The 25881-nt window shown below is 39.3% G+C and overlaps 2 protein-coding genes across 9 annotated transcripts in view; one reads left to right on the forward strand and one right to left on the reverse strand.

The window, feature by feature from the left end:
* DOCK2 (dedicator of cytokinesis 2) overlaps positions 1 to 25881 on the forward strand; it is a 266689-nt gene that overhangs the window by 88389 nt on the left and 152419 nt on the right. The gene's annotated exons all lie outside the window — the stretch shown is intronic.
* The window catches only part of INSYN2B (inhibitory synaptic factor family member 2B), a 75011-nt gene continuing 53915 nt past the window's right edge, over positions 4786 to 25881 (reverse strand). Inside the window, exons 2-6 of one of the 4 annotated variants that reach the window (XR_014520633.1) lie at positions 23070 to 25013; positions 20409 to 20483; positions 7890 to 8086; positions 6431 to 6497; positions 4972 to 5923 (exon numbers count right to left, since the gene is read on the reverse strand). Coding sequence is in view for 2 of the 4 variants with exons in the window: in XM_083482284.1 (XP_083338410.1) it covers positions 6305 to 6497; positions 7916 to 8086; positions 20409 to 20483; positions 23070 to 24406 (1776 nt within the window). In the remaining 2 variants the exon portion in view is untranslated. Of the gene's footprint in view, positions 8087 to 20408; positions 20484 to 23069; positions 25014 to 25881 lie in introns of all 4 variants that reach the window. The other 3 variants (XM_083482285.1, XR_014520634.1, XM_083482284.1) reach the window with 3 other exon arrangements.

Raw genomic sequence — 25881 nt, forward strand, 5'->3', positions numbered from 1 at the left:
CTTGCTTCAGAGAATGATGTACAATGCTGCCCTCATAAATTTTAGCTGTGAAAGCTGTCTCAGCTGTGAAGTGAAAAAAAGTGAAGCTCTATGTATAAAAAAAACAGACTGTCAAAGAGCGATGTTTTATCTAGACTGGCATGTGGAAGGAGTACTTATAGTATCAAACCACACAATATACCCCACTGAGAAATGAACCAAATGGCTACCATGTCCTAAAGTAGGCATGTAAGCTGCCACTTGCTTAGTCATTTGTGGAGAATCAAAATACTCTCCTGGTGAATAGGCAGCGGTCCAGCTTTGTTTAAGTGAGATATAGTTTGGCTTCTTCTCTGGTGCATAGGCCTTTTACGAGACCTGGCAAGCAAAAATACTTGGTGGTAGAGTCATTTTTGTGGACTTCTTTGGAAGGTTGTCTTATATTAATAATCATACTTCTAGAGCACTTTCAAATACTCCAAAGCAACAGTGGAAGGTGAGTATTTTTATGCTAATTTTGCAGATGAGAGTCTGAGGGAATGGCTTGCCTAAGACCACATAGTGAGCTCATGCAGAGAACAGGAAACTCTGGGGATTTGCGAATTCTCAGTTCCATCTCTTAGCTGCTATGCTACATCAACTTAAACAATCCCATGGTTGTTGGAATGGTCTGCAAATGAGTTTCCCCACTTATTTGGAGCCTATGCCTTCACAAACTGATGCATTTCTTCTTGCTGGAAAAAGAAATGCCTGTCTGAAAGACTTTATAATTTCACACTGGATAGATTTGCATTATTATCTTTATGACGTAAGCAGCTGTGAGGTTATGTTTTATATAAAAAGTGGGCTACAACTTACTAAAATGATTGTAATAAATAATAAAGAGCTGTTTTTCCAGTTCCACAATAGCATATTTTAACTGGTATAGCTGCAGCTGGAATTAAGACAAGTAGATAATATTGCCTCTGGCGTGGAGAGGAAAGACTCAGGAGGACTGTGGTGTTGGTTTGCTGCAGTCCATTCAAAGCAGCCATTGCTTCTGCTATTACATCTCCCTGACTAAGGACTTCGGGGGCTTGTTTATAGATCACTTACAGGACTCACCTGCTTCTGGCTGGAAGTGTTTCAGCATTCACATCTAGTGCATATATATAGTGTTCAGTGGTGTGGTTGCTTCCTACAGTGGCTGTGTCACACAGGCAGCCTGCTTTTCTAGGTCAGATATTCCTGGCTTAGGCCTGTTGCCTCTCATTTGCATTCTTAAGTTACTTGGCACTTTCTTGGTGCCAGGAAGGGTGCCATACATAATCAAAGTGGCACTGGGCAACCTTTTCAGCAACACTCCTAGATTTCTTATCCTTATCATCCTTGTACAAGTACACATATGTACAGCTGATCGCTTTCAGTGTTAGGCCGTTCACCAGCAATGAAACTTTGGCTTGGTGAGTGTTTTATGGTCATTTGTCTTTAGTTTTTGGGTGACTGCTAAACAACAATACGGTCCTCATAATTGTTAAAACTGCATCCATTAATTCACTGCCACAGAAAGCATTTCGCCTAAATATAATCTAGCAAACTCAATTATGTTTAGTCATTCCCATATGATATACAGGAAGCCAGGATCAGGTCCCATCCTATGGCAAATGGTGCCCCAGGCAAGGAGCATTCTTGGGGTCGTAGGCAGCATTCCTCCTCCTCCAAACACAGTGAGTTGAGTTGATGACAAAGAGCTCAATTTTGGTCTCTTCTGACCACAACACTTTCACCCAGTTTTCCTCTGGGTCATTCAGATGTGCATTGGCAAACTGCAGACAGGCCTGTACATGTGCTGTCTTGAGCAAGGGGACCTTGTGGGCTCTGCAAGATCTCAGTCCTTCATGGCGTAGTGTGTTACCAACTGTTTTCATGGTGACTATGGTCCCAGCTGCCCTGAGATAATTGACAAGTTCTCCATGTAGTTCTGGGCTGCTTCATCACCATTCTCATGATCATTGCAACTCCACGAGATGAGATCTTGCATGGAGCCCCAGACCAAGGGAGGTTGACAGTTATTTTGTGTTTCTTCCATTTGCAAATTATTGCACCAACTGTTGTCACCTTCTCACCAAACTGCTTGGCAATAGTCTTGTAGCCCAGTCCAGCCTTGTGCAGGTTGACAGGTCTTTGGTCTTGATCATGGTGGCTACTTTGGAATCTGCTAGATTGATTGCTTCTGTTGACAGGTGTCTTTTGTACAGGTACTGTAATGAACTGGGATTACAGGTAAGACCTCTCCCTTATAGCAGGTGCTTCTAATCTCAGCTCGTTCTATACAGTGAAGATACCAGGTAGCCTGACATCTGGCTGGTTGATAGGGGATCAAATACTTATTTCATTTATTATAATGCACATCAATCTCTGACTTTTGTCTTCTGGGTTTCTGGGTGTTTTCCTGTTGTTATTCTGTCTCTCACAGCTACAATAAACCTACCATTAAAATTATGGACTAGTCATTTCTTCGTCAGAGGGCAAATGGGTAAAGTTAGCAGGGGATCAAATACTTTCCCCCTCACTCTACATGCTTATGTTGGAGTGTGTGTAGTATTCCTTCTCAAGCACACCAGAGGGTGGACACATGGGGTAGGAGTGGGTCAGCACTAGCCTGTCTGAACGGGTGGGTTGGTTTGGTTTGAACTGCCCATAATTTCTCTTGCATATGCTTTTTGTTAAACAGTTACTGCTGATGTGCATCTGCCTGAGAAAGGGAAGCGGATAGCTTTCTGATGACAGGCATGACTAGGAAGGGCAAAACCTCAGAAAAGAAATCTGCAAGTGGTGCGACTCTTTCAAAAATAAGTTGTTTTGATATGGAGACAATTATAATGAAACTCACAGGATTTGATAAGCAAGGAAATTAATAAGGAACCCTATTGTGTTAATTTTAGTTGCTTTATTCTAATGGTAATTGTGCTTTAAATGCTGACAGATAAGCTGTGCTGAGCAGTAGGATTCTTCTTATTTTATGCATTGAGATGCCATGAGATACCCAGCAATTTGCAAAGTATCTAGGGGGAAAAGTATACCCCTGCTGCTTATCAGATTTTATAAAGTAACCAAAGTTAAGAATCTGCTAATATAACTCTCTGAGACTTGAAGTTGGTAGAGTAAGAGACAAATTAATTGCAGGAACAGACATTTTAAGCATATCTTAAAATGAGGAGTCAGCTATAGGAAACTTTCTTGTGAGTTTGTCTCTTTTCTTGCTTCTTGTGGCTTAACTTTTTATTTTATTACAAAAAAGATGACTCAGATTTGTGACTCACACGTCCCTTTAACCGCATGATTGAAAGCCACTGAGAGACTGAACTGTTGACATGTTTGATGTTGTATCTGTCTGTCTGTCTATCTTACTTTATATTAACTCATATATTTAATTAACTTTGGTAGGTTGCTTTGGTGTTTTTGAGAAAATGATGAATCTGATTTTAAGAAATGAGAATGCACAATTTTATACAGCAAGGACAATGTTAATGAACTAGGTAGCTGTCGAGTGAGTGCTGGAAAGAGGTTGCTGGGGGGGCAGTGACTAAACCACGGATGGGAAACCTGTGGCCCTCCAAATGTGGTGGGACATCAGCTACCATCTGTTCCAGCTGGAGGCCATGGATCATGGAAGTTGTAGTCCAATAACATTTGGAGGATCAGAGGTGCCCCCATTCCTGGACTAGGTTGTAGTCTTGGACTACAGCACCATTACTCATGCTGTGGCCCTGTGTGTTATACCTTACAGGTTCAGTAGGAGGGGAAGGAGGAGGTTGTAAAGGGCTTTGAATTTTTAAAAAAATAATCGGGAAAGGTGAAGTTCAGTTTCTAACGCTGACTAATAACATCAGCTGTGAGACTAGGAATATATTTTGTAGCTCTATTTAAAATATTCTGTTGTATTCATTACAGTGCATATTGTGTGGTAACTGAATCTCTTGGTGTTTTCTTTTGCCATGTTTTTCTTTGTTGTGAAAGAGTTCTTTTCATAGAAAGTAGCCAGTCTGGTAGGTCTATTTGCTTTACTTCGCATACTCAAGAAACTTGTAGGAAACATGATTAAAGCAATCCTCCATCAAAACAGCTCTATCCAGATGGCTATTTAACTGATTGTGAAAGAAAAGCATGAAACATGAGATATATCTGTAGGCAGGTGGCCAAATGGCAGTGATATAGTGATGTTTACTGCCTTTGAAAATGTATGAAAACCCATCCGAGGCACACCTAGAAAAAAAAATGTGTGTCATGTTCAACATGGAGCTGAATCCTGACCAGATGTTGTAAAACTGACCTTGCAAAATTGATAAATAAGTGGGGGAAAGACCATTTGGAAAACAAGAGTTTTGCCGGTTTTGAATGAGTGCCTTACCTTCAGTCACCATAAACTCTGCTATCAAGTTAGAATCCGGAGACAGAAAAAATATGTCCATTTATTGCAAAAGATATTATGCCAATAAAAGAATCTAGAAATATACAAAATAGTATATTTGAGTAATACATTTTATCAGGAAAGTAATCTGTATTGGAGCCTGCTTATTTTCCAAGAGGTGTCACTGTGGGTAGGAGGAATAGGTATTTATTATACTGTAGGAGTACATAAACCTTTAATTAAGATACTGTTCATAGAAGATTGACTGTGGTATTCTTAAATTTTTCTTCCAAAAGTTCACTTTCCTCTGCAGAGCAGAGGAATTTCAAGTACAGTAGTTTAAGAATATGTAATATGTGCTATACAGTATTTTACAAACATTCTCACTTAAGTACCTCATTTCACTTTTTTAAAAAAAAAATATGGCAGCACGTCATGTATTTTCTGTATACAGTTAGTGTTACTGAAAGCTATCCCCAGCTTGCAGGTACATACAAAGGAAACCCTTCTGGAAGGCATTCCAGAGGTGTAGACTGTCATCATACACAATACTTTCTAACATAGTTTTTAAATAAAGACTTTTAAATATATGTAATCTAATTCTCAATATTTGTAATGTTGCATCAAAAATCTAAATAACAAGTGGGGTGTTTGTGTTTGTGAGCACCATCCTTTTCCTGATGCAGATTTCCTCCTAAATCCAAATAACACATGTTCAAAGCAAGAGCTGAAGAAGGGTCTTGGTGGATCAGACCAAAGCAATCTTTCTGCTTTCAGCTTGACCAGCAAGGTGCCTTTGGAAACTCATAAGCAAGGTATGATGATGCTGTCTGTACTGTTAACAGATGGTTGAAATACCTGCTCACACAGCACATATCAGAAGAAAGGTAAAGCCTGAATTCTGAGCCTTTCCCTTCCAGAAAAAGGTGACAATTTCAGAGCCCATGACACCAAACATTTGCAACAGGCTGTGTACATTGACTTCATTCAGCATGTACCACCCCATGGATAACTGTAGGTGCTGGGGTTGAACTGCTATAAGTGGCACCCCCTCCCCAAGGTACATAGTGCCTAAACCAGTCATGTTATTTTGGCACTGAGCCATAAAACCCCACAAGAACTGGCCACTGTACTTGGAAGTAAAAATATACTAATAATAAATTAATTGTGAATAAACAAACCATTTCCTGCTATTTCATGACACTCAAACTCATCTGTCTCAGTCTGACAAATGTTAAGACCAGGCCTGTGATTGAATGCTGATGTGGAACTTTCTTCTGCATGTTGCTTATCTCTGCTGGATCAGGACACCCGTCTTCACATTAATAACATGTGAGGATGCTCAGACTGTGACCTTGAACATAGGTTGTTGCAGATCCTGGAAGTCCCTGCAACTAGTTGTCCATATATCAGAATGTTGCTGTAATGCTGTGGGATGAATTGATGGAAGAACACATTCCAGTGTTTCCATAAAGGGAGATGTGGTGGTAATGTTGAAAAACGTGCTCAGGTTAACATCTGAACTTGGCATCTGTGGTCCATCTTTAAAGGATGCTGCAACAGAAGGGTGGGTAAACTAAAGGCACATCAGTAACATGGATCTCATGGCTGCAGATAACTGATATATTTTGGTGCTTGCAATTCATGTAAGTCCATTATCATTTTAAAATGTAGCTCTCAGGCATGCTAAATGATGGTGCAATATTCTTCCGGAATTGTTTATTCCAAATGGTGGAAAGTAACCTTTTAGCTTTAAAATCTTGGTGTGATCTAAGAAACACATCTTAGAAAACTTGATTTGGGTCTCATTTGTCTCTCTTAGCATCACAGAAACTTACTTCTGTAGCCACGAAAATGAAAAATCCTCCTCTGCCAGCTCTTAGCTGGTTATGTGCAGCATTATCTGTTATCAACAATGTGAAGCTATCCTGCAGTTCACAGAGAGGTATCCAGTGATCTGTTCCTTTCCTGACTCCCAGCATTCAAGGAACTCCTGCTCTTTTTAGAAGCCACTGAAAAATGTTTCCCTCTGGTGACAGGAGCTATAACATTGGCACTTACCACATGGATTGGACCAAGCACATGGAGAGTCTCCATGCCAGTGCCAGCAGCCTCCAGGAATGTGCACCTAGGAGCAACCACACAGGGAGAAAAGGGAGGACATGCCTTAGTGTTTTTCTTTTCTTCTATCAGTGTTCCACACAGCTATGTTTTCAGGAACTGATTTACATCCCAACACTGTGCAATGTTATGTGTGCCTCAACCCATTAAGATAGGCTAGGTTATAAATATTTCTGCCTAAGTTAACCTTTTGTGCTGTCATGACTTATAAAGATAAGTCTTATCTATTTGTTTAAACTACAAGTCCCCTGGACAGGAAGTGCTTTGGCCTGGATCCTTTGATCAATCAGTCAGTGTAATGAAGATTATAGACAAAGAGTTCTTCATTCTTGCCTCCCCTCCTGCAGATGGCTGTACCTCCTGAAAAGCCTTCCCAGAGAGAGGGGGTTCCAGATCCGCTATGTATGGGGCTCAGGGTTTCCCAGGGGAAGGGAGCATGTCCTATTCTGGACATTTCTCCTTTTCCTGAGCAGCCCCCTGTGTCTATCCCCCATTGCTCAGGAGGGTTCCCCAAACATTCAGAGAAACTGTGCAGGGAAGAGGAGGAGGAGGAGACAGCAAATTTTCCTTCTCTGAACTTCCTTAACTTATTTTTAGGATCCAAGCCATCATTTGTTGTTTCAGAAGAAGTAATTTCCCCCCTAGTTCAAAGTTACTTTGAGTAGTGCAGAGCTTAAAAAAAAATATCTTATTTGTGTGCTGTGATTAAAATGGAATATAACAGTCACAGGGTGTTTTCCTGAATTATAGTTAAATATTTTATTGTATGAAAGATCTGGAAAAATCTGGTTCTCAACACTTTCCTACATCAGCATTTATGCTGACTGCTAGGCTTTATTTAGAAGGAACACCTTTCTACAATGTGAAGGATGTTAGGTGCACTTTGGTACAATTAATACAGAGTTGCTATAAAGGAGTTTGTCAGGGAAAATAAGCTATAAAATCTGAAACCCAAAATCTGGCAGATTCAGAAATTCTGATTCAAGCTAACCAAAACAAGGAATGGGGGACCCAAATGATTCTATCATGCCCAAGTTATAGTCATGTGACGGAATTGCTAAGAGTGTCAGATTCAGAAAGAAAACCAATGTTCCATTCATTTTAGAATTTTAATATGAAATACCAAGTTTAGCTGGATCTCTAACTATCTTGTTCCGGTCTTTTTTGAGACTGAGCTTTTTATGTATATTAAAGTAGACACAGCCCTGACTTACAAGCACCACTTCCTCCTTCAGATCTTAGTGATTTAGACCCAGTTCAGATGTTGCATCCAGACCATGGTTTGTCTGAATGAGCATCATGGCACACAAACCAGGGAGTGAAGGAACAAATCAGAGTATGTGAAGGAAGGGTTGTTCATATTTGAAGTCCATACAGCTGGACCAGCCCATACCCATACCCAGTTCTTAAGGCTTTCAAATCCACCAGAAGCATTTCTTTTTCTTTGACTTTCTTCTTATTTCCTGTTTCTCAGTGACTGGATGATCAGATGGTTGCCTTTGTAGAGCCATTACAGGAGGGCATTCTTCTACTTCATCCAGTGTTTTCAGAACCTGGTGAAACCTGCCTTCCTGTTGTCTGAAGTCATATTCTACACTACATAATGAAAACAGGGAGAGAAATATGTTAGGGAGTTTTCAAGTATGCATTTCAAGAAACAATTACGTTTGACACTTTGCTTGAAACGCTGCAATTCATATGGTCAGTCAGTCTAGAAATTGAATTATTGAGCTAATTGACCTGGCATGGTAGATTTGAAATAGAAATTTCTTCCCATATTTGTAACAAAGGTTCTGGATCTATGCATGTTTGTGTAAAATCTGATTTGTATGTGAAGAGATTACCTTAAAAAAGAGTTCCGGTTCAAATTATTGCAGTTGGAGGTCTTTTTCTTTTTAAATATTTCATTCCAATAGCAGTCGAGGCAAAGATTTTGCTTTTCTGATTGCTTTCCTGTGTGCTTAAAACTGCTTTAGTTAATCTGACAGATGGCCAAAGCTGTCAGTTTCAAGTAGGCAAATAATTATGCAGTAAAACTTATGGGAAGGATGTAAAAATAAATATCTTGCAATTTCTCTTCTACATACGTTATTCATTCTTATTAAATGGTGTAAAAAATCTAATAAAAATATTTTTATTGAATTGGAAAGGAAGCAGTCAGAGTGTTGTGGTAAAATACAAATCAATTAAATGTATTTAAGATAGCAGTACATTATTTAAATGCTTTACATGTTTAAATACTTTACGTGTTTCCAGATAGCTCAGACTGTAATCAAACAGGATGTCAAAATTTAACCACTTTGTGTGTTGTTGTTTTTAATTAGGTCTCTTTCTTTTCTTTCTTTCTTTTAAAAAGGCCTCCCTCCAATTGCTTGATTTCAGATTAATAGTAATAATAATTTCAGATTAATAGTAATAATAAATCAATAAAAGCAATTTAATTTAAAATTTAGCCATAAGAACATAGGAAGCTGCCTTAAACTGAGTCACAACAGTCTCTTCCAATTCTACCTGGAAATGTCAGGGAATGAACATGGGGCCTTCTACATTCAGAACAAGTTCTTTGTCATCATGTTACAGCCCTTTTCTGATCATTCATTAATCATGTGAATTTTAAGTTGATCTATCAAGATTTAATAATTCTGAAGCAAGAAGCAAGGGTGTATTTGTGTTGTAGCAGGCCTAACCCTAAGAAAAGACTTTGACTTCTATATGATAAAAGGGGTTGGAATTTATTTATTTTCTGAAGATGGGACTTGCCATCTGCGGTTTTTATAAGTACCAAATACTAAAACAGCCAATAGGCTTACTGGGTTAAATTTTAAGTTTTTACTGTTAGTGTGCAAACCCTTAAATAACTTTCTGAAGGCTCCCCCTATATTCCTGCACATTCACCTTGGTCATCTGTGTGAAGCTTTCCTTGTGTTGTCACATACGTGGTGGCTCAGACTAGGTCCTGCCTAGCACGCACTCTGTGGAACCCACAGCTCTTTGAAGTTACACAAGCTGCAGCATTGTAGATGGTGAACTGGATGCTAAAAACGGTTTTTTTATTTTTTTTTATTTTTTATAGGCTTTCCCAGAAGGATGAATTTTTTTGGGCTGTATCTGATTTCTCTTTTGAGAATTGCTTTATCCATTTCAACTTGTTGCATTTTTGTTGTTACATACTTCTATGGTATGTTGGAATGTTCAGCCATTTATCAATATTCCAAACAAATGAAAACATACTGAAAATGTTTAAAAAATAAAATAAAAACCTGCTGCCTCATTAATTGTTTAAGGCATCAGTCCTATACTCATATAACTGGAAAAAAGCTTCACTGAAGCCCAACTAATGGGTAGATCTGAGATATGCAGGGCTCAGGCTGTGAAGAGTGGTCTGACTTACAGCTGATAAGTATGCCACAGAGTGACTTTCTGCTTGTTATCCAATTACCTTTTCCAGTGTGTTGCCATTATCTTCTACCCATTTTAATTTGTAAACTTGTAGGTGGTTGAACTCTGGATTTAGGCCTAATGTTTAGCTTATAGAAACATTCAACAAAAAAAAGGAAAATGCTTAGTGTTTCCACCACATTATGGTGCATAGCCAGAGAGCCTTTGTCAGAATTCCATTGGGAATTGGGCTTTCCCACCTACCAAGAAGTCATCCCTTGTGGTTGGACGACTCTCTCACATCATGGAGATGTGGCGCAGTGGGGGTGAGGGGAGAAATTGGTGGAAATCAAAAATCCCTGAGTGAAGTGATAGGGGTTTTTCTGTTTTTACCATATCATGCTGAGGTTCTGCTCTGTAATATTAAGGAAGAGAAACACAACTGATTTCTCGATTACGGATTTCACATAATATGCAATATAACAATATGACTTAAAATATCATGGAGGATAAATCTATGATGGCTACTACAATGACTGGGCAGTTTCCAGGTTTCAGAAAGAACCAGTTGCTGGGTCCTACTTGTGAGCTTCCCAGACGCATTTGGTTGGCCTTGTATGGAACAGTAAACTGGACTAGTTGAACATTTTTTCAGATCCAACAGAGCTGCTGCTATATTCCTATGAGAATAGAGCTTAGAATACGCCACCCACGTGAATAAAAAGGTATTATGCAATTTCTGCTAATTTAAAAGAGTTGCTATTACTAAAGCACCTGTACATCCTAACACTAGTTTGACTCGGTTTTTCTCTAGCTCTTCTTTCCGCTGTTCATTTTTCCTGCACCCAGTGACTGCTTTGTGTTGCTTACAAGGCACTAAGTTAAAATAACCTGCAGACCTAGAAATGTGAGGTGCAAATTTTAATTGGAAGATTAATCAATTAAAGTGTTAGCTGATTTATTGAAAAGGGCCAATTTTAATTGGTCAGGCCAAATTTAATCAGTGGAGCTGTGATTTAAAGACCCATTTGTTTATTTTTTTTAAAGGCTATTTGACTGTGGTGTCTTGCTGTAATAGGCAATGAAACAGAAAATAAGAAAGATGACTTTCCTTTTAATAATGTGGCAGCGGTTGTTCATTAAGTTATCTTGAATTTCCTTCAGTATCTCAAAAGGCACTTCTGGTTAGCCTTTGTTTACATGCAAATATATTTAGATGCAATCAGCTGAAAAACATATGATCTTTAATTGCTTGACAACCCTCCTAGAAAAAGGTTCTGATGAGAGTCGTGGTTCAGTTATTTTCTATCTGGCTAGATGTAGAACAGTCCAAGTCTTTCTAATTATTCTTACCTCATAAAAAATGAGCAGTTTTTTGGGGGGAGGGGGAAATTCTATCTGCTATGGCCCTGGAGCCCTCAGACCTAGTGTTCCTGAGCTGATATGGACCCATTAACTATTTCATCCTGAGTAAACACATTGACATGAGATTCTGTGTGTAGCCCCAAAATCCCTTCGCGTTTGATCTTTGACGATTAGATCACTGTCTTTTCTAAGGATAAAGACCCTGTTGTCTAGGAAGAAGCCAGTGGCAGCACCAAAGGCCCTTTAATTAGTAGGGTCTGGATTCTCCAGACCAAACCACAGAACTCTGGCAGCTGCAACAAGCCAGGCCTGAGGCAACTCTATTCTTTCCTGCCCTTAGGTGCTGTTTGTGGTCTTGAACTCTTATTTTTGTTTTTTGTTTGTTATTATTTATAAAATATTTGATTGGACTGCAAAAGTACATGTCTTGTCTCTCTTTTCAAGTTGTACAGTCTTTTCTACAGATCAGTTACCGGTACATTGGTTATGAGACATTAGTGTTGAGTATAGTATAAAGAACCTTTGGTGCTGTCTAGGGTCCTGAAATTGCTCTATCAAGCTGGTTTGGGCGGTCCCCTGAGCCTGCTTTCACCACCTTGCTTGCATGTCACCCAAATGATGGAGATTGCTGTGGATCAGGGGGGCAACACCATCTAGAGCAACACCATCTAGAGCAATGAGGCAACACCATCTAGAGCAGAATGGGTCCAGAGGTATTTTGGTATTTCTAGTACAGGCCTCCTTCACCATCAGTTTAATTTAAGTGGGAAATTATAGGTGCGCCCTGGGTGTGAGTTAGACATCCCTGAAAGTGTGCTACTGATGAATTGCAGAGAATGGGGTAAATGGTGGGAAAGGTAGACTTTTAATGAGCATTTTCACGGACAGGGTTATTTTACTATGGAATAATAAATATGATACATGTTCACACATTAATGGTAGCTTTCTTGACCCTGTAATATTGATATTAAATGTTGATAGTATATAAGAGCCTTTTGGAATAATGAATTTTTACTATCTTCTCTCTGTGAGAGTGTGTCACAAACAGTTCCCTCACCCAGTGCAACAGCTCAAAAGAGATCACAGATAAAAGTTAAAGCGATTAAATGCCATACATGCTTTGCATTTGAAATTCAGAAACTTTGTGCTAGATTGCCCAGTAGATCATCAATATTTGACCAGATGGCTATCAATAATAAGTATTTATCACTTGCTAAGAGTACGAGTAATCTTCAGAAAGAGATAAGTTGTGTGGGATCACCAGCATACTTGGTTCAGGAACAAGCTTTTAATTCTGATTCCAGTAGTTCAATTCTAAATGTAGTAATAACACGATAAAAAGGATTTTTATAAGGATTATTTAGATTACAGAGGTCTCCACTGTTGCTCGCTCTTCAGATGGGAACAAGCTACATACACCATCTGTCAGTATCATCTTAGGAAAAAGTTTTACAAAATGCACCCCTCCTAAAGAGGCAACATTTTCAAAACACATTATGATCCATCCACTTATCTTTTGGGAAATATGCATACACATAAGCAAAATATCTTAGTGTTTTCCTGCTTCCTGACTGGCATGTGTTGTTGCTTACCTGTCTTTCATGGAAAACATTTCTAACTGGTTTATATCACAGCATAAGACGGGATATTTAAGTGCCCCAGATCTCTTTCAGACCACTTAGCATTCAAAGCAATGTTTCTTACAGTGTTAAAAGGTATTGTTTTGCATTTTCTGCTTTCTTAACTGCTTATAATCATAGAATAGTAGAGTTGGAAGGGACCACACGGGTCATCTAGTCCAACCCCCTGCAATGCAGGAATCTTTTGTCAAAAATCACTAGACCAGTACTCTGATCTCAAGTTGCTATTTAGCCACAGGTTGTTATGTGAGCAACAGTCTATAACCAGAACAGAAATGGACCATGCCACTAGGCACAGGTAAGAAGCTAGGCAAACGCATGATTGCAGCCTTCCTGATCAGATTTAGCAGATGATAATGTGATAGTGCAACATGACAGTTGCAGTTCACCTGTTCCACCTGTATCATTTTTACCCCCTCAGCACCTCTCAATAGCAGCAACTTCATTATGTGGCATGAACAGATTCATGACAATCTACCATGTCAGCTCGAAAGTAAGTCCTATTGAATTCAGTGGGGCTTACTCCCAGGTAAGTGGAGTTAGGATTGCAGCCTAAGTTGCACTTTGCAGGACTGTGCAAGAAGACTAAAGACTGCAGTGCACTTGTGAAGAGTAACGTCATAGTACAAGATTCCCATTTAAGATTTGCCTCTGTTTTAACAGGAACCCATGGCATTCACTGAAGTAAACACATGTATTTATTTTAACACAAATATCCCACCCCCTCAAAAATAAAATAAAATAAAATAAAATAAAGTAAATCAGGGCCAGCTGCAGCTTACCACAGCACATTCTCATGTGATAGAAGGATGTAATGAGTACAAATTGTCAACTGTATAATAAATTTGTAACCTGGAACTCCTAAAACTATAGTGGAAGAAGCAATCTTGATGATTCTGCCGGATGTAGGCACTTCAGATGGTACAAGATAAATTGATGTTTGGTTCACAGGACTTTTTTCATTCACTTTGAATTGAAGAGTTGACATTCTGTCTGAGGCAAGCTACTGGCACCATGAATGCCAGTTTGTTGGGGAAACAAAAATGGCAGGGGCCTATTGAACCTCATGTCCTGCTTGTGGGTTTCTCATAGACATTTTCGGTGGCCACAGTGAGAAATAGGATGCTGAATTGACCTTTGGTCTGATCCAGCAGGACTCTTTTTATGTTCTTATCTTGAAGGTGAACAATTTTTACTATTTCACTACTTACACTATTTCACTTTTGTGGTGCAACAGAAAAGTGAGCCCACAATTCATTTCAGAACAAAAATGTGCCTTAGCTCTCAGAAATTTGGGAAACACTGCCCTAGTTTTTCACCTTGAGGTAATTAAAATTTTACTCTTAGTCTCGGGGGGGGGGGGGAAGAAACCACACTATCTGTTTTTCTGTTTGGATTTTCTTTCATCTTAAATAGTGACCTCTTCCATCAGTATGTTTATTCAGTTAATGTAGTTTGAACCCAGCTGACTGTTAAATACACAAAAATTAAAATTTCTTAATTAAAAATATGCCCAAGCCAACTTTTTTTAGCTTCCTTCAGATCTTACATTTAGTATCCTTAACAATTCATACTTGCTACCCCTCTGAAGCTGAGATAATTAGATGGCAAATTCTCCCTTATGTTTATAGTAAGCATAATTGCAAGTCTTAAGGGTATATTCTTTCCTCTCTCATTAATGTGATTCAAGAGAAAACTATACTCCATTTTTGTTTCTATGGAAACGTTGACCCTTGTAATTTCAAAGTGGTACACAGAGAATTCAGCTGGATGAAGCATGTTAGTATCAATTGGAGTTAAATAATGCAGGGATATGTAATAAGATTTTTGTAATGTTTTGCTTCTTGTTTTTTTTTAAACCTGCAGTGCATTCCTGTGCATGTTTACTCAAGACTAATTCTCATTCTGTTTTGCTTACTCTCAGTGAAGAGTGCATAGCACTGCAGTCTACAATATATGTATTGAAGCACAGCTCTTTAAAAAATATTTTTTATTGATTTTATAAAGAAAAGTTGTGAAGATGAAGCACAACTCTTGACAGTTCTTAAGCCTTAAATGAAGATTGTTTAATTCCTTTAAGAAGACCTATGATCATTGGCCCACCTAGTTCAGTTGTGACTACTTAGACTTGCAGTAGCCTTTCAGAATCTCAGATAGGGCATCTCTTCCAGCCTTGCTACCTGAGAACTTATTTAAATGGAATTACCTGGGATTGAACCTGGAATGATCACTGACACCCCAGTCAGGTGTTTTGCCTGTAAACATCCGTGAGAGTGGGAAGAGCAGGGGATGAGCATGTTAAGCTTCCCACACCCCACTCCATGGCTGTCACTATCAACCTCCAAGTCACAGACAGTGAAGGTCTGAAGCAGGAAGCCTTCTCTATGTAGTTCAGTAACTGATTTGAACAAATGCCCTGATTTCTCGAAATGTAAGGATTCTATATCACATCTCTAGCTAGTTTTGTTGTTTGTACTGGATGGGGGTTTTATGTGCCTACTTAGTATAAGGTTGGAGAAGGAACCTCACAGCATGTTCATCACCTTCCATAAACAAATAATCTCAGTATATAATTTCCTTTAGCTGTTGTTGTTTAGTCGTGTCCGACTCTTCGTGACCCCATGGACCAGAGCACGCCAGGCACTCCTGTCTTCCACTGCCTCCCGCAGTTTGGTCAAACTCATGTTGGTAGGTTCGAGAACACTGTCCAACCATCTCGTCCTCTGTCGTCCCCTTCTCCTTGTGCCCTCCATCTTTCCCAACACCAGGGTCTTTTCCAGGGAGTCTTCTCTTCTCATGAGGTGGCCAAAGTATTGGAGCCTCAGCTTCACGATCTGTCCTTCCAGTGAGCACTCAGGGCTGATTTCCTTAAGAATGGATATGTTTCTTGGCAGGGATACTGGAGTGGCTTGCCGGTTCGTGCTCCAGGTGAATCACGTTTGGTCAAAACTCTCCACTATGACCTGTCCATCTTGGGTGGCCCTGCATGGCATAGCTCATAGCTTCTCTGAGTTATTCAAGCCCCTTCGCCATGGCCAGGCAGTGATCCATGAAGGGGTTCCTTTAGCTAGTTTGGCTTAACTGTAGGTGACTAATCAAACTTGCAGTGTACTTATTCAAATTTCCTATTAGATATGTGTATTCATTGTATACTTAATAAGCAAATTGATTAAGGGTAAAGTCACACATTCAGTTAGTCAGCATCCACTATGGACCATTGCCTTTAAGCGCCTCCCAGCTTGACCCTGATTTTAGAATGTTTGCTTCCAAAGCATATAAGAGGCAATGATCCATGTTTTGCTTACTGTTTGTAGACTGAGGCTAGCAGTTTCATCTGTTAAGGTTAGTTACATGAAATTGTGATAACAGTTATTTGGTAGCATGTAAACCTCCCTCAATGGCAATGTATAATTTAAAAGTGACCTAAATGGTCTCATGCTGTCTTGGTGACCTGTAACCTAATGAGAAGAAGCAGCAATTCTAAGTATAAACAGGATGGGTAGGTGGGGAAGATAATTAAAATCACAGGGAGTCTCAGATGTGAAGGAACTACTTTGATTAAAGTTGGTTTATGCCCTAGAATATTTTTGTATGGTACTAGAAGATAAAATTAACCAAGAAAATGTTAGGCTAACTTTCAGTAATAAAAAATATATAAAAGTAAGCATAATTGAAGATCTCACTGCACAATATGCAGCTTAAATTTAAAATAAAATAAAACCCAGATCCCTCCCTCTTTCCCAACCCACCATTCTGACACAGTTGAAAGGAGTAAATGGATCTGTTAGGTAGAGTTGAGTGGGACTGAAAAGGTCCATGAGTTCAATTAGTAGCCAGACATCCCACCTTGTTACAAAGGGGGGAGCAGATCTCCCCAGTACTGCAGATAGAAGTAGATGCTTCACATGATGTATGGCAGGGATATGACCAGTTCATTTTACAGTAGTGAGCGGCACAATTCTCTGTCTTTTCCAGGTACTCAGACAGCAATATTTCATCTCTTGTGAAATAATCACTTTCCCATTGCCATAGTGAGTTCCATATAGAATGTTGTTACATGAATGTTGCAGGCATTTATTTTTAACAGTGGCATATACACAAGTTAGAAATAAATACATAAGTTGGACATAAAAACAACAAAAAATATGGCATTATCTATCATAGAAATTGCAGGCAAGGGGAGATTTAACCAGATGAGGAGTGGCTGCACAGCAGGGAAAGGAAGGCTAGGACAGAAAAAGTGTGGGTTATCAAGGTTATTGAATTTTAGCAGAATTTGCACAATGGGGCAGATAGTTGGCAGTCACATGAGCTGGTCAAAAGAGATGGACCTTAAGCCTTAACTCCTAGAATCTGAAGCAAGCAACAAAACTCAAGAGAGTTGTAGTTGTAGTTGTAGTTGGTGGCGCTTGTTGCCTAGAAAGTTTCAACAATCCTGCAAGAATACAGAATGAGAAAGAAGCCTTTAACTAGACCACTGTTTTTTAGAGTGGCCAAGCAGATGGCCCTCATGGTCCCTTCCAACCTTATGATTCTATGTCCTAGATACCTTTGGGAAGCCCACAAGCAGGACATGAAGAAAATAGTTCTCTCCAGCAGTTTGTACTGGTATTTAGAAGCATAATGCCTCTCAACATGTGCATATATCTGCCATGATTTTGATGCCCTGTATGTGGTAAAGTTCAGAGAATCAACACAGTTCCTTTGGTTATAGGATACCTGGTCCTATAATTTTGAAGCTGACATTCACTGAATGTCTAAACTAATAAACTGGATGAGTTGTTCTAAGTTTGTCTTTAGTTTGTCTTTATATTATATTAAGAGATAGGAACTAAAGCTTTCATGGTAGATGTCACAAAAGTACTTAGGTGCTTACGCTTCTTCCATAAACCGGCAGACAAGCAGTTGACTTTATTGTGTATATTAAATAATGTGAGGCTTCAGAAAGAATGTGAACATGCAAGATTATTGATCTATCCTGTTTCCTAATGCAGAACATTTTCTCCCAAAAATTGATAAGCTTATATATTTGGTCTTCTTTGGATTTCAGTGATTTATTTGTTCAGGTAGCTTGTTTCTGCAAGTAATTTAAGTATCAGATGATTGAGATAAATTTAACTATGTAAAAACTACAATAAAGTAGATTTTTCCATGAGGAGGGGTTAGAGGCTTCTGGAGAAACTTAGATTACAAGGGGCCTCTACCTTGGCTTCTGATTCACTTTGCAGCACAACCACCATGCTGGCATCACAACAGTTTTTGTTCTGCATTTATGTATTTCACCTTAGTGTAGGTCAACCACAAGAACTGCTTTGTGGAGCTATAACATCAGTCGTTTTGCTAAAGGGAAAGTTTATGTTTGAATTTCATAAAATTTATATATATTGTAGGAAAAACCTCAAAGCAGTTCCATCGTCAGATACGCTGAGGTGAATGAGTGACTCAGTTCTGCAGTTTAAGCGATGGCTCTTGCTTTTCATGCATAAACGTGTATATCAGGAAAGCTGGTTTAGAAATAAGCTGTTGTAAAATTGTTCTAGTAAAATTGTAAATTTTTTTTAAGAAGAGGATATTGGTGACTGGAATCTTACTTGGTGAGCCGTCTGTGCACTTCCCTGTCTCTGCTGGGTGCCAGTGTTGTATGGGACTTTACAAGCATGCTTTCCTAATTTATTTTTTATTCATAAAATTCAAAACAGATGTATGCAAATTAGAATATGGAGATATTGAAAATGAAGCAGGGGATAATTACCAAAGCAAAGCAGAAAACATAAAATTAAACCAATAGTGTAGCTGCACTTTTGCTAGATAACACCAAAATTCTGCAGAGTCCAGCACTCCTTCCAACTGTGTCAAGCCAGAAAACTGTCACTGTATTTGCATATTTGCTTCCTCTCTTTTAAGTTTTAACCTGTAATGATCTAGGAGAGGATGTCCTTTTATCCCATGGTTGCTAAATTTCTTTGTGCAGGTTTTTTTAAAAAAATAATAAAATAAAATCCAAATATATAGCACCTAGTAGATAACATCTGTTTAAATGCTTGCGTTGACAACTGCAATTAAGGGGATGCAAGGCTTCTGTTTTCTGAAGCCATGTAGATCTCCTCATGCCATTTATTATTTCTATAGTGGTAAGCTTTACAATAAAAAAATACAGCAGTTCCCACCGCTAGGCTTTAAAACCTCATCATGTTGAATTATTCTAGCCTCAGGAAGGCTTTCCACTAATTTAACCAAGACAAGCATTATAAAGCAGTTTCCTGGATCTCCCCTGGATGCTTTGTTTAATATTGGCATTATGTTGGCCAGCTTCCAGTCTTCTGGCATGGAAACTTGTTTTAACAATACATTACATATTTCAGCAATTTCTCATTTGATTTCTCAGAGAACTGACATGAGGGCACAATGTACAAGTGGGCCTCAGTCATGTTTAATGGAGGTAGCAAAGTCCTACATTTATAGATTAATTGACTTCACATGACAAACCCATGTTAGAGAGAAGGCTTGAAAACTAGCTAATTCTCTTTGGAAATCTTCTGGGCATGCAGCCTTCACATGTGCATTTCCTGACACTGAGGACAACAAAATAGTAGCATCCTGTCTTCATCTGCTGAATGGAATATTAAATCATTATCTGAGTCTTAAGAAGAGGCCAATGGAACACTTGCAAAGCTGAAGGATTGTATCTGTAACGTGTTCACATGTTACGTTCAACAAATGTACAATCTATACCCACATGTACATTAGTTGTGCTGGACACTCAAAGATTTATTCAATAATAATAATAATAATAATAATAATAATAATAATAATAATAATAATATCTTTATTGTCGTTGTCCCCCGATATAATATTCAACAACTGTACAGACTGTGTACACAGTAAAAGAGCTGTAGAAATCAACAAGGAACACTCTTTCACACAGGCTTGTACAGCCTGTGCCTGTGTTCAGTGTAATTTCTGAACAGACCTAGACACAGTGGTGGAGGAAGGGGTGGTGCAGGGGGTGCTGTCCGTCTCGGGTGTCATTACTGGGGAGGGTGACAAATGAGGTTTGTTTTTTTTTTAAAAAAAATGGGCTCATGAAACTTTTTAGGAGTGACATGGTGGCTTAGGCGCCTGCAGATTTTGCGCTGCCTGAAACGGCAGCGTGGGACTTAGTCTGCCTACTGTCTCTCTCTCAGCCCCCCTACAGCTGAGGGGGAGGCAGTACAGAAGCTCCAAGCACTGGAGAGGTTGGCCCCACCCCCATGGGCACATCCCCACACCAGGCACCCGACGGCTAGCTATGCCGCTGCCTAGACGTATAGGTGAAATAAATATTTGGCTATACCAGTTGTACTTTACAAACACATGCTAATTTTTAAACAACACGTTCTGCATCTCTTAGAATAAGAAACATATTCCTAAATGACCCAGAAAGCTGTCTTTAAACAAATGCCGGCTCCCTCAGCCTGAAAAGCAAGATGAGCGCTGCACCCCATTGTCGCCTTTGACCGGATTTAACCGTCCAGGCATCCTTTACCTTCACCTACCTGTAAATGATACATGCCGTGTTCTGGCAAGTGCTGCAGTTGTTGAGATCTTGGCCAGTGCGGTAGAAGTTCCGCCTGCAATAAATAATAGGTACTATGATTTACCATTTAGAAAACCAGCAGTTCTACTTCTAAGTCCTCAGTCACAACACTTATTCTGCAGGCATTTCCATGTGTAACACTTTAAATATTAAGGAATATTATTAGGAATTTGGTTTTACTTTGATTGAATTAGACTAGAATCCTACAGCACAATCCCATACAGGTCTATACTCAGAAGAGAGTCTCATTGAATCTAATGTGTCGTACTCCCAGATTATTGGGAAGTTGGCCCCATTGACTACAGTAGAATTTACTTCTGAGTAAACATGAGTGCACTGTAAATCCTTAAAAGAGCTCAAAATAGCTTATCTCTTTCTCTTACTTACATGGAAGCAGACTACATAAAATTCCAGATGTATCTCATTGGGGAAAATGTAGGTGTGCACCAGTGGTAAAAGGATTCCAAAATCCATGGTGGTAAGGCTTTGCATTGCAATGGTTGGGGGGAAAGTGCTGTTAAAATTACTGTGCATTGTATCTGTGGGCCACTTAATATACTGCATTTTTAAAGGGGATCTTTCAAGTAAGAATGTAAAGTATGAATTGTAGCCATCTATTAAGGTATGCTTCATACAGGTATACTCAACATACAACTTGGATTGTCTACTGTTCCTTGAAGAGTATACATCAGTGGCAAATGAGATGCTTGTGTTTTGCCTGGTTCACACTTAAATTTATCCTTGTGATCATGAGCATATGAGTGAGGCTATGCCTGTTTGCATGCAGTTACATGCAGCCATAAGTGTCAGACTGAATGATGGAAATACATGAGTGGGAAATGTTATGGAAAACAGGGCGCATTAATTAAAAGTTAGTGTTCCTGAAAGGCCCCTTCTCTTTCCGCACTTATCCATCTTTCTATTTCACACACATGGTTTACTGCCCCTGTTTTGTTTTTAACAGAGATAAGAATTATTTTAAAGTCTTCCACAAAGCCATGCTATTACAGAATGTTTTAATTTTAAATAACATGATTTGCAGCATTTGTTCCTTCAGTTGCTACCTGCTTGAGCAAATATCCAAGCTGCCATTCCTGGAAATTTCCTTCAAGGCTGGGCTTGGCAGTCATCTATCAGGAATGATTTAGAGACGAGTGCAATAACGTAAGCCTATTTTCAGTGAAATGGCCTGGATGTAACATTTTAGTGGGATTTTCATTCCCATGGGTCAAAATCACCCCATTACTCACTGACAGCTTGCACTGAGTTATGGGTGTGGGCATGTTCAGCCCAAAATGAATCCATGAATTCTCTCTTAGGATCTAATTTTACTCTTCTTTTCAGCACTGAATGATAGTTGTGCCACCATAAAAGTTCTTTGAAAATTGCAAACATTACAAATTTAATGTCACAGTGATAAAACGAGTTCAGAAGAACCACTAGAAACCTAAAGCTTGATTTGTTATAGAGTTGAGAACTATGTTGATATTTCAGGCACTTCTGTGGAATTAAGCTATGGATACCTGTGGCCCTCCAGATGTTTGATGCTCCAGCCGAGGTGGTTTTAGGGTGGTGCAGCCACACTTGACACTGCCCTGCAGGGGGCACCAAAACTATGCTGTAGAATGGAGCACGAGAGGGAGGGGGTGCACCAAATTTTAGCACAGCACAGGGCACTGCTGAAATTTGAGAGCCCATAGCCCACCACCATGTCTCCAGCCACCATAAGCGACAATCGTGGTCATAGGGACAACTGGAGTTGTAGCTCAGCAGTGGCTGGAGGGCTACTGGTTCCCCACTCATAAAAAAAGGATTGTGGTATGTCTTGGATGATAACATGGGAAACGGCAAGCTCAGTACTAGAACTAGCTTTAGGCACTGCTTTTTCACTGCTGCACATTATAGAAATAGGCCTGTAGCCAGACATTTTGAGCTGAGGGTGCCAGAAATACACTGTAAGGAGAAGATCAATACAGAACAGCCAGAAGGTATATTCCAGTGGTTTAATATGTTTAAGGTTGTTTTATTTGTATTGCACACTAATATATTTTTTGATTTTTATAAAAATTGAAAATAAGTTACTTGTGCTTGTAAGTCATCACAGTGCCTTTCTGCTAATTTGCTAGAACACTGGAAAGCAGATGCAGTTTTGCTTCTTACAGCTTAAACAGTTAAGCAGCTTTAAAAAATATATCACAAGCAAAAAAGTTAGAGCAGCCTTCCCCAACCTGGTGCCCTTCAGATGTTTTGGGCTCCAACTCCCACCAGCCCCAGCCAGCATGGCCAGTAGTTACAGATGTTGGGAGGTGAAGTCCAACAACATCTGAAGGACTGGGAAGCCTGGACTAGGGATGGTTGTAAAGTTCAAGCTGAAAATCCAGGAAGTGGCCTTATGGGGACTAAGTTTCCTTATGGTTATATAACCCTGAATGAATAAGAGGAAGATTTGGTTTAGGGGATAGTGTTGTTAGCAGAGAGAAACAGAGGACAGTATAGGTAGATGATAGATAGATAGATGATAGATAGATAGATAGATAGATAGATAGATAGAAAGATAGATAGATAGATGATAGATAGTGTTAATAAACAAAGTAGTGTTAAATACCAAAACACACCATACCCTTCATTGAGGGCTCTGGCCTTTTCCATATCTTGAATTACATTCAAAAGGACTTTAATCTTCTCCTGGTTCGACTGCAAAGATTCTTCAACGGACTGGAGCCTGTCTTGCAGGGCACACAGCTCGCTGTGTGCCAAGTGAATTTGATTAATTTCTTTAATCTCTTTGTTGTGTGGTTTTATTTCAGCCCCTGGAAGATAGGCATTTATGTGAAAGCCTTCTAAGCAGTTGTCATACTGTGGCACTTCGGTATTGGTAGAAACGTTCTCTGTTACAGTTTGACATGAGGGAACAGACGGTGATGCACTGTTGTTAGTGAATGATGTTGTTTGTATATCATTAGTCAATGTCTTATGGTCAGAGTCTGTTTTCTGCTGAATTGGCTGCTGATGTTCTTGGAGGGAGCAGCATAATGAACTGTGGTGTAGCTGAGGCGATGACAGAATGGTTTCCTTAGTGCTAGTGTCATCCTTAAATGCGAGTAGCTCAGTATAGTTTTTTTCTTCATAGGAACTATGATCCGCACTGGCTTCATTGCAGTTACTACTTAAGCAGGGGAGAGATTTCTCTGAGCCCTTGTGCACGGAACAGTTCTCATTGGATTGTCTGACAGCTGTAGAAGAATGAACTGGGCTGCTGATTTCCATTTGTGTGTGCGGGCCATAAATGGAAAAATTGTCTTGTGCAGAACCCAGATGTGTGTATTCAGGGGCCTGGGTAGAAACAGTTGCCTTTTCCAGTATTGTAATTTTATCCGAAACCAAATGGACAGGCCCGTTGCTTTGTGCTTTAGGCACCCTCTGAAACAGCCGATTGGCCGTTCTTGGTCCATCATCTAAATGCTGCGTGATACTTAGGTAAGAGAGACTGGAAGAGATTATGTCCTGCTCAGAAAGATTGCCATTGACTTGAATGGAATATTCAGAATCATTCGGCATTTCTGTTAAGGACTTGCTTGTTGTGATTTTTTTCTTTTTAAATACCGGAAAGTGCTTCCTGAGGCTGGGAGAAGTCTGTATGGCAATGTTTTGTAATCCTTTGTGAGAGGGAGTTAGAAAGGGGGAACCACTGACTAGGGGCGTTTGTGTTTTACCCAGTTCACACGGGTCTTGAGCAGCTCCTGTCTCCAGTTCCGATTCTGCCACAGGTGGGTTGTCTGTTCCATCGTCTTTGAATCGGACTTGTTGAGATTTGCTCCTGCGATGGTGGGGCTGCCTCCGAAAATCCACTGAATCCAGACTGTTCCGCTTCAGCAGCACAGGGCGCACTTTGATGCCTTGCTGAGCCATTGAGTCGCAATTTAGTGTAGGCAGATAATGTGTTTCTTTGCGACCCATTTCATTTGGTCATTTGAGCAACATTTGGCTTGAGGCCACAGATTCTATTGTTATTAGGTGAAAACCTAACTCTTCATTTTATATGGACTTGCCATGTATATTTTCGTTAGCAATTCCTGGTGTTAGGGTTTTTTTTTATTACTCTTTTACTCTATTAAAATATTATTTTATGACTGAAATAGTAAACTTACAACTTAAATATCTGATCCCAGATATTTTGTCTTTGCATAGAATATAAATAACAAGCATAATAGCAGTTTAGGGCATTTGCCTCCCTGATGCATAGTTTTGCTGGAAGAACATATCCTTTAATAATAAACTGAGACTTTTCCTTTAGGGGTTTTTCTTCTTGTTGTCCCATATTCTCACTGTTACTCTTGAAACTAATCTTAAGTAGCTGAACAGAAGCCAGAGAGTTGTGTCCAAATGAAAGTAACGCATCCAACAGGATTAACTGGAAGCAAATTATTTAAGTATATTCCTTGATCTTGTTCACAGAACTGTGGGGTTAAGGATGTCTGGCGAACTGAGTGACAAAGATGAGATCCAGAAATATTTTTGGTCTCCAAAAGCCTGTCTTTGCAGAAAAACAAAGAAGTATTTTTTTCTGGAAAAAGAAAAAGAGTTGTCAATTAATAGTCAAAGTAGCTTTCTTAAACTATTCTGCTGTCTTATCCTCTAATTTTTTGATGTGATCAAATAACAGAAACGGACTATAAAAAAATTCCCCAATCAATTATGAACATTTATTTAACAAATATTTATTCATATTTAATAAGATTTTGATAAATTTTCTCCACAAAGTGACTTTCAGTATATTGGATTTTTTTTTTTTTGCAGTTATTGCAGTACAAAAAAACAATATAAGAAAAAGGATCAGTTAACTAATCTAATGAATAAATCAGCAAAGTAATATTAAAATTCAAGGGCCCAGAGCATAAAATCTCCAATATATATTACTCACCAAAAGCAACTGATAAGAGATGGCTCTTCAAAGCATTGTTAGGGGTGACACCTGTCACACTCCCAAAAAGAAAGAGTTCCACAACTGCAGGGCCACCACTTAGAAGGCTCTAGTACAGATGGTGACCCACCTAATAGTCTTAACAGGTGGGCACCTGAGCAAGCTTTCTGGTGTTGATCTCAGGCTACAGGTAGGTGGATACGTGTGCAGATAGGCTTTCGGGTAACTTAGGCCTAAACTGTAAGGTCCTAACCAGGACTTTGAATCCACATATCTACACAAATTAAAACACCTGAAAGACCTGGATGAATAAAACGGAATTCACCTTACACCAGAAAGATATCAAATGAAAGTGCTGGGCTCTACAAATGCCCTGTGGACTGCCGACCATCTAAAGCACACCTGTTTCCATCTGGTATCAGCAACCAGTGGAGCAACCTGGCCTGGTTCTGATCACCTTCGAAGCATTGAATCAAATGTGTGCCTAAGACTTGAATTTCATTTATAAGCC

This window comes from Podarcis liolepis (assembly GCF_965112155.1).
Source record: "Podarcis liolepis genome assembly, chromosome: 2".
NCBI lineage: Eukaryota > Metazoa > Chordata > Lepidosauria > Squamata > Lacertidae > Podarcis > Podarcis liolepis.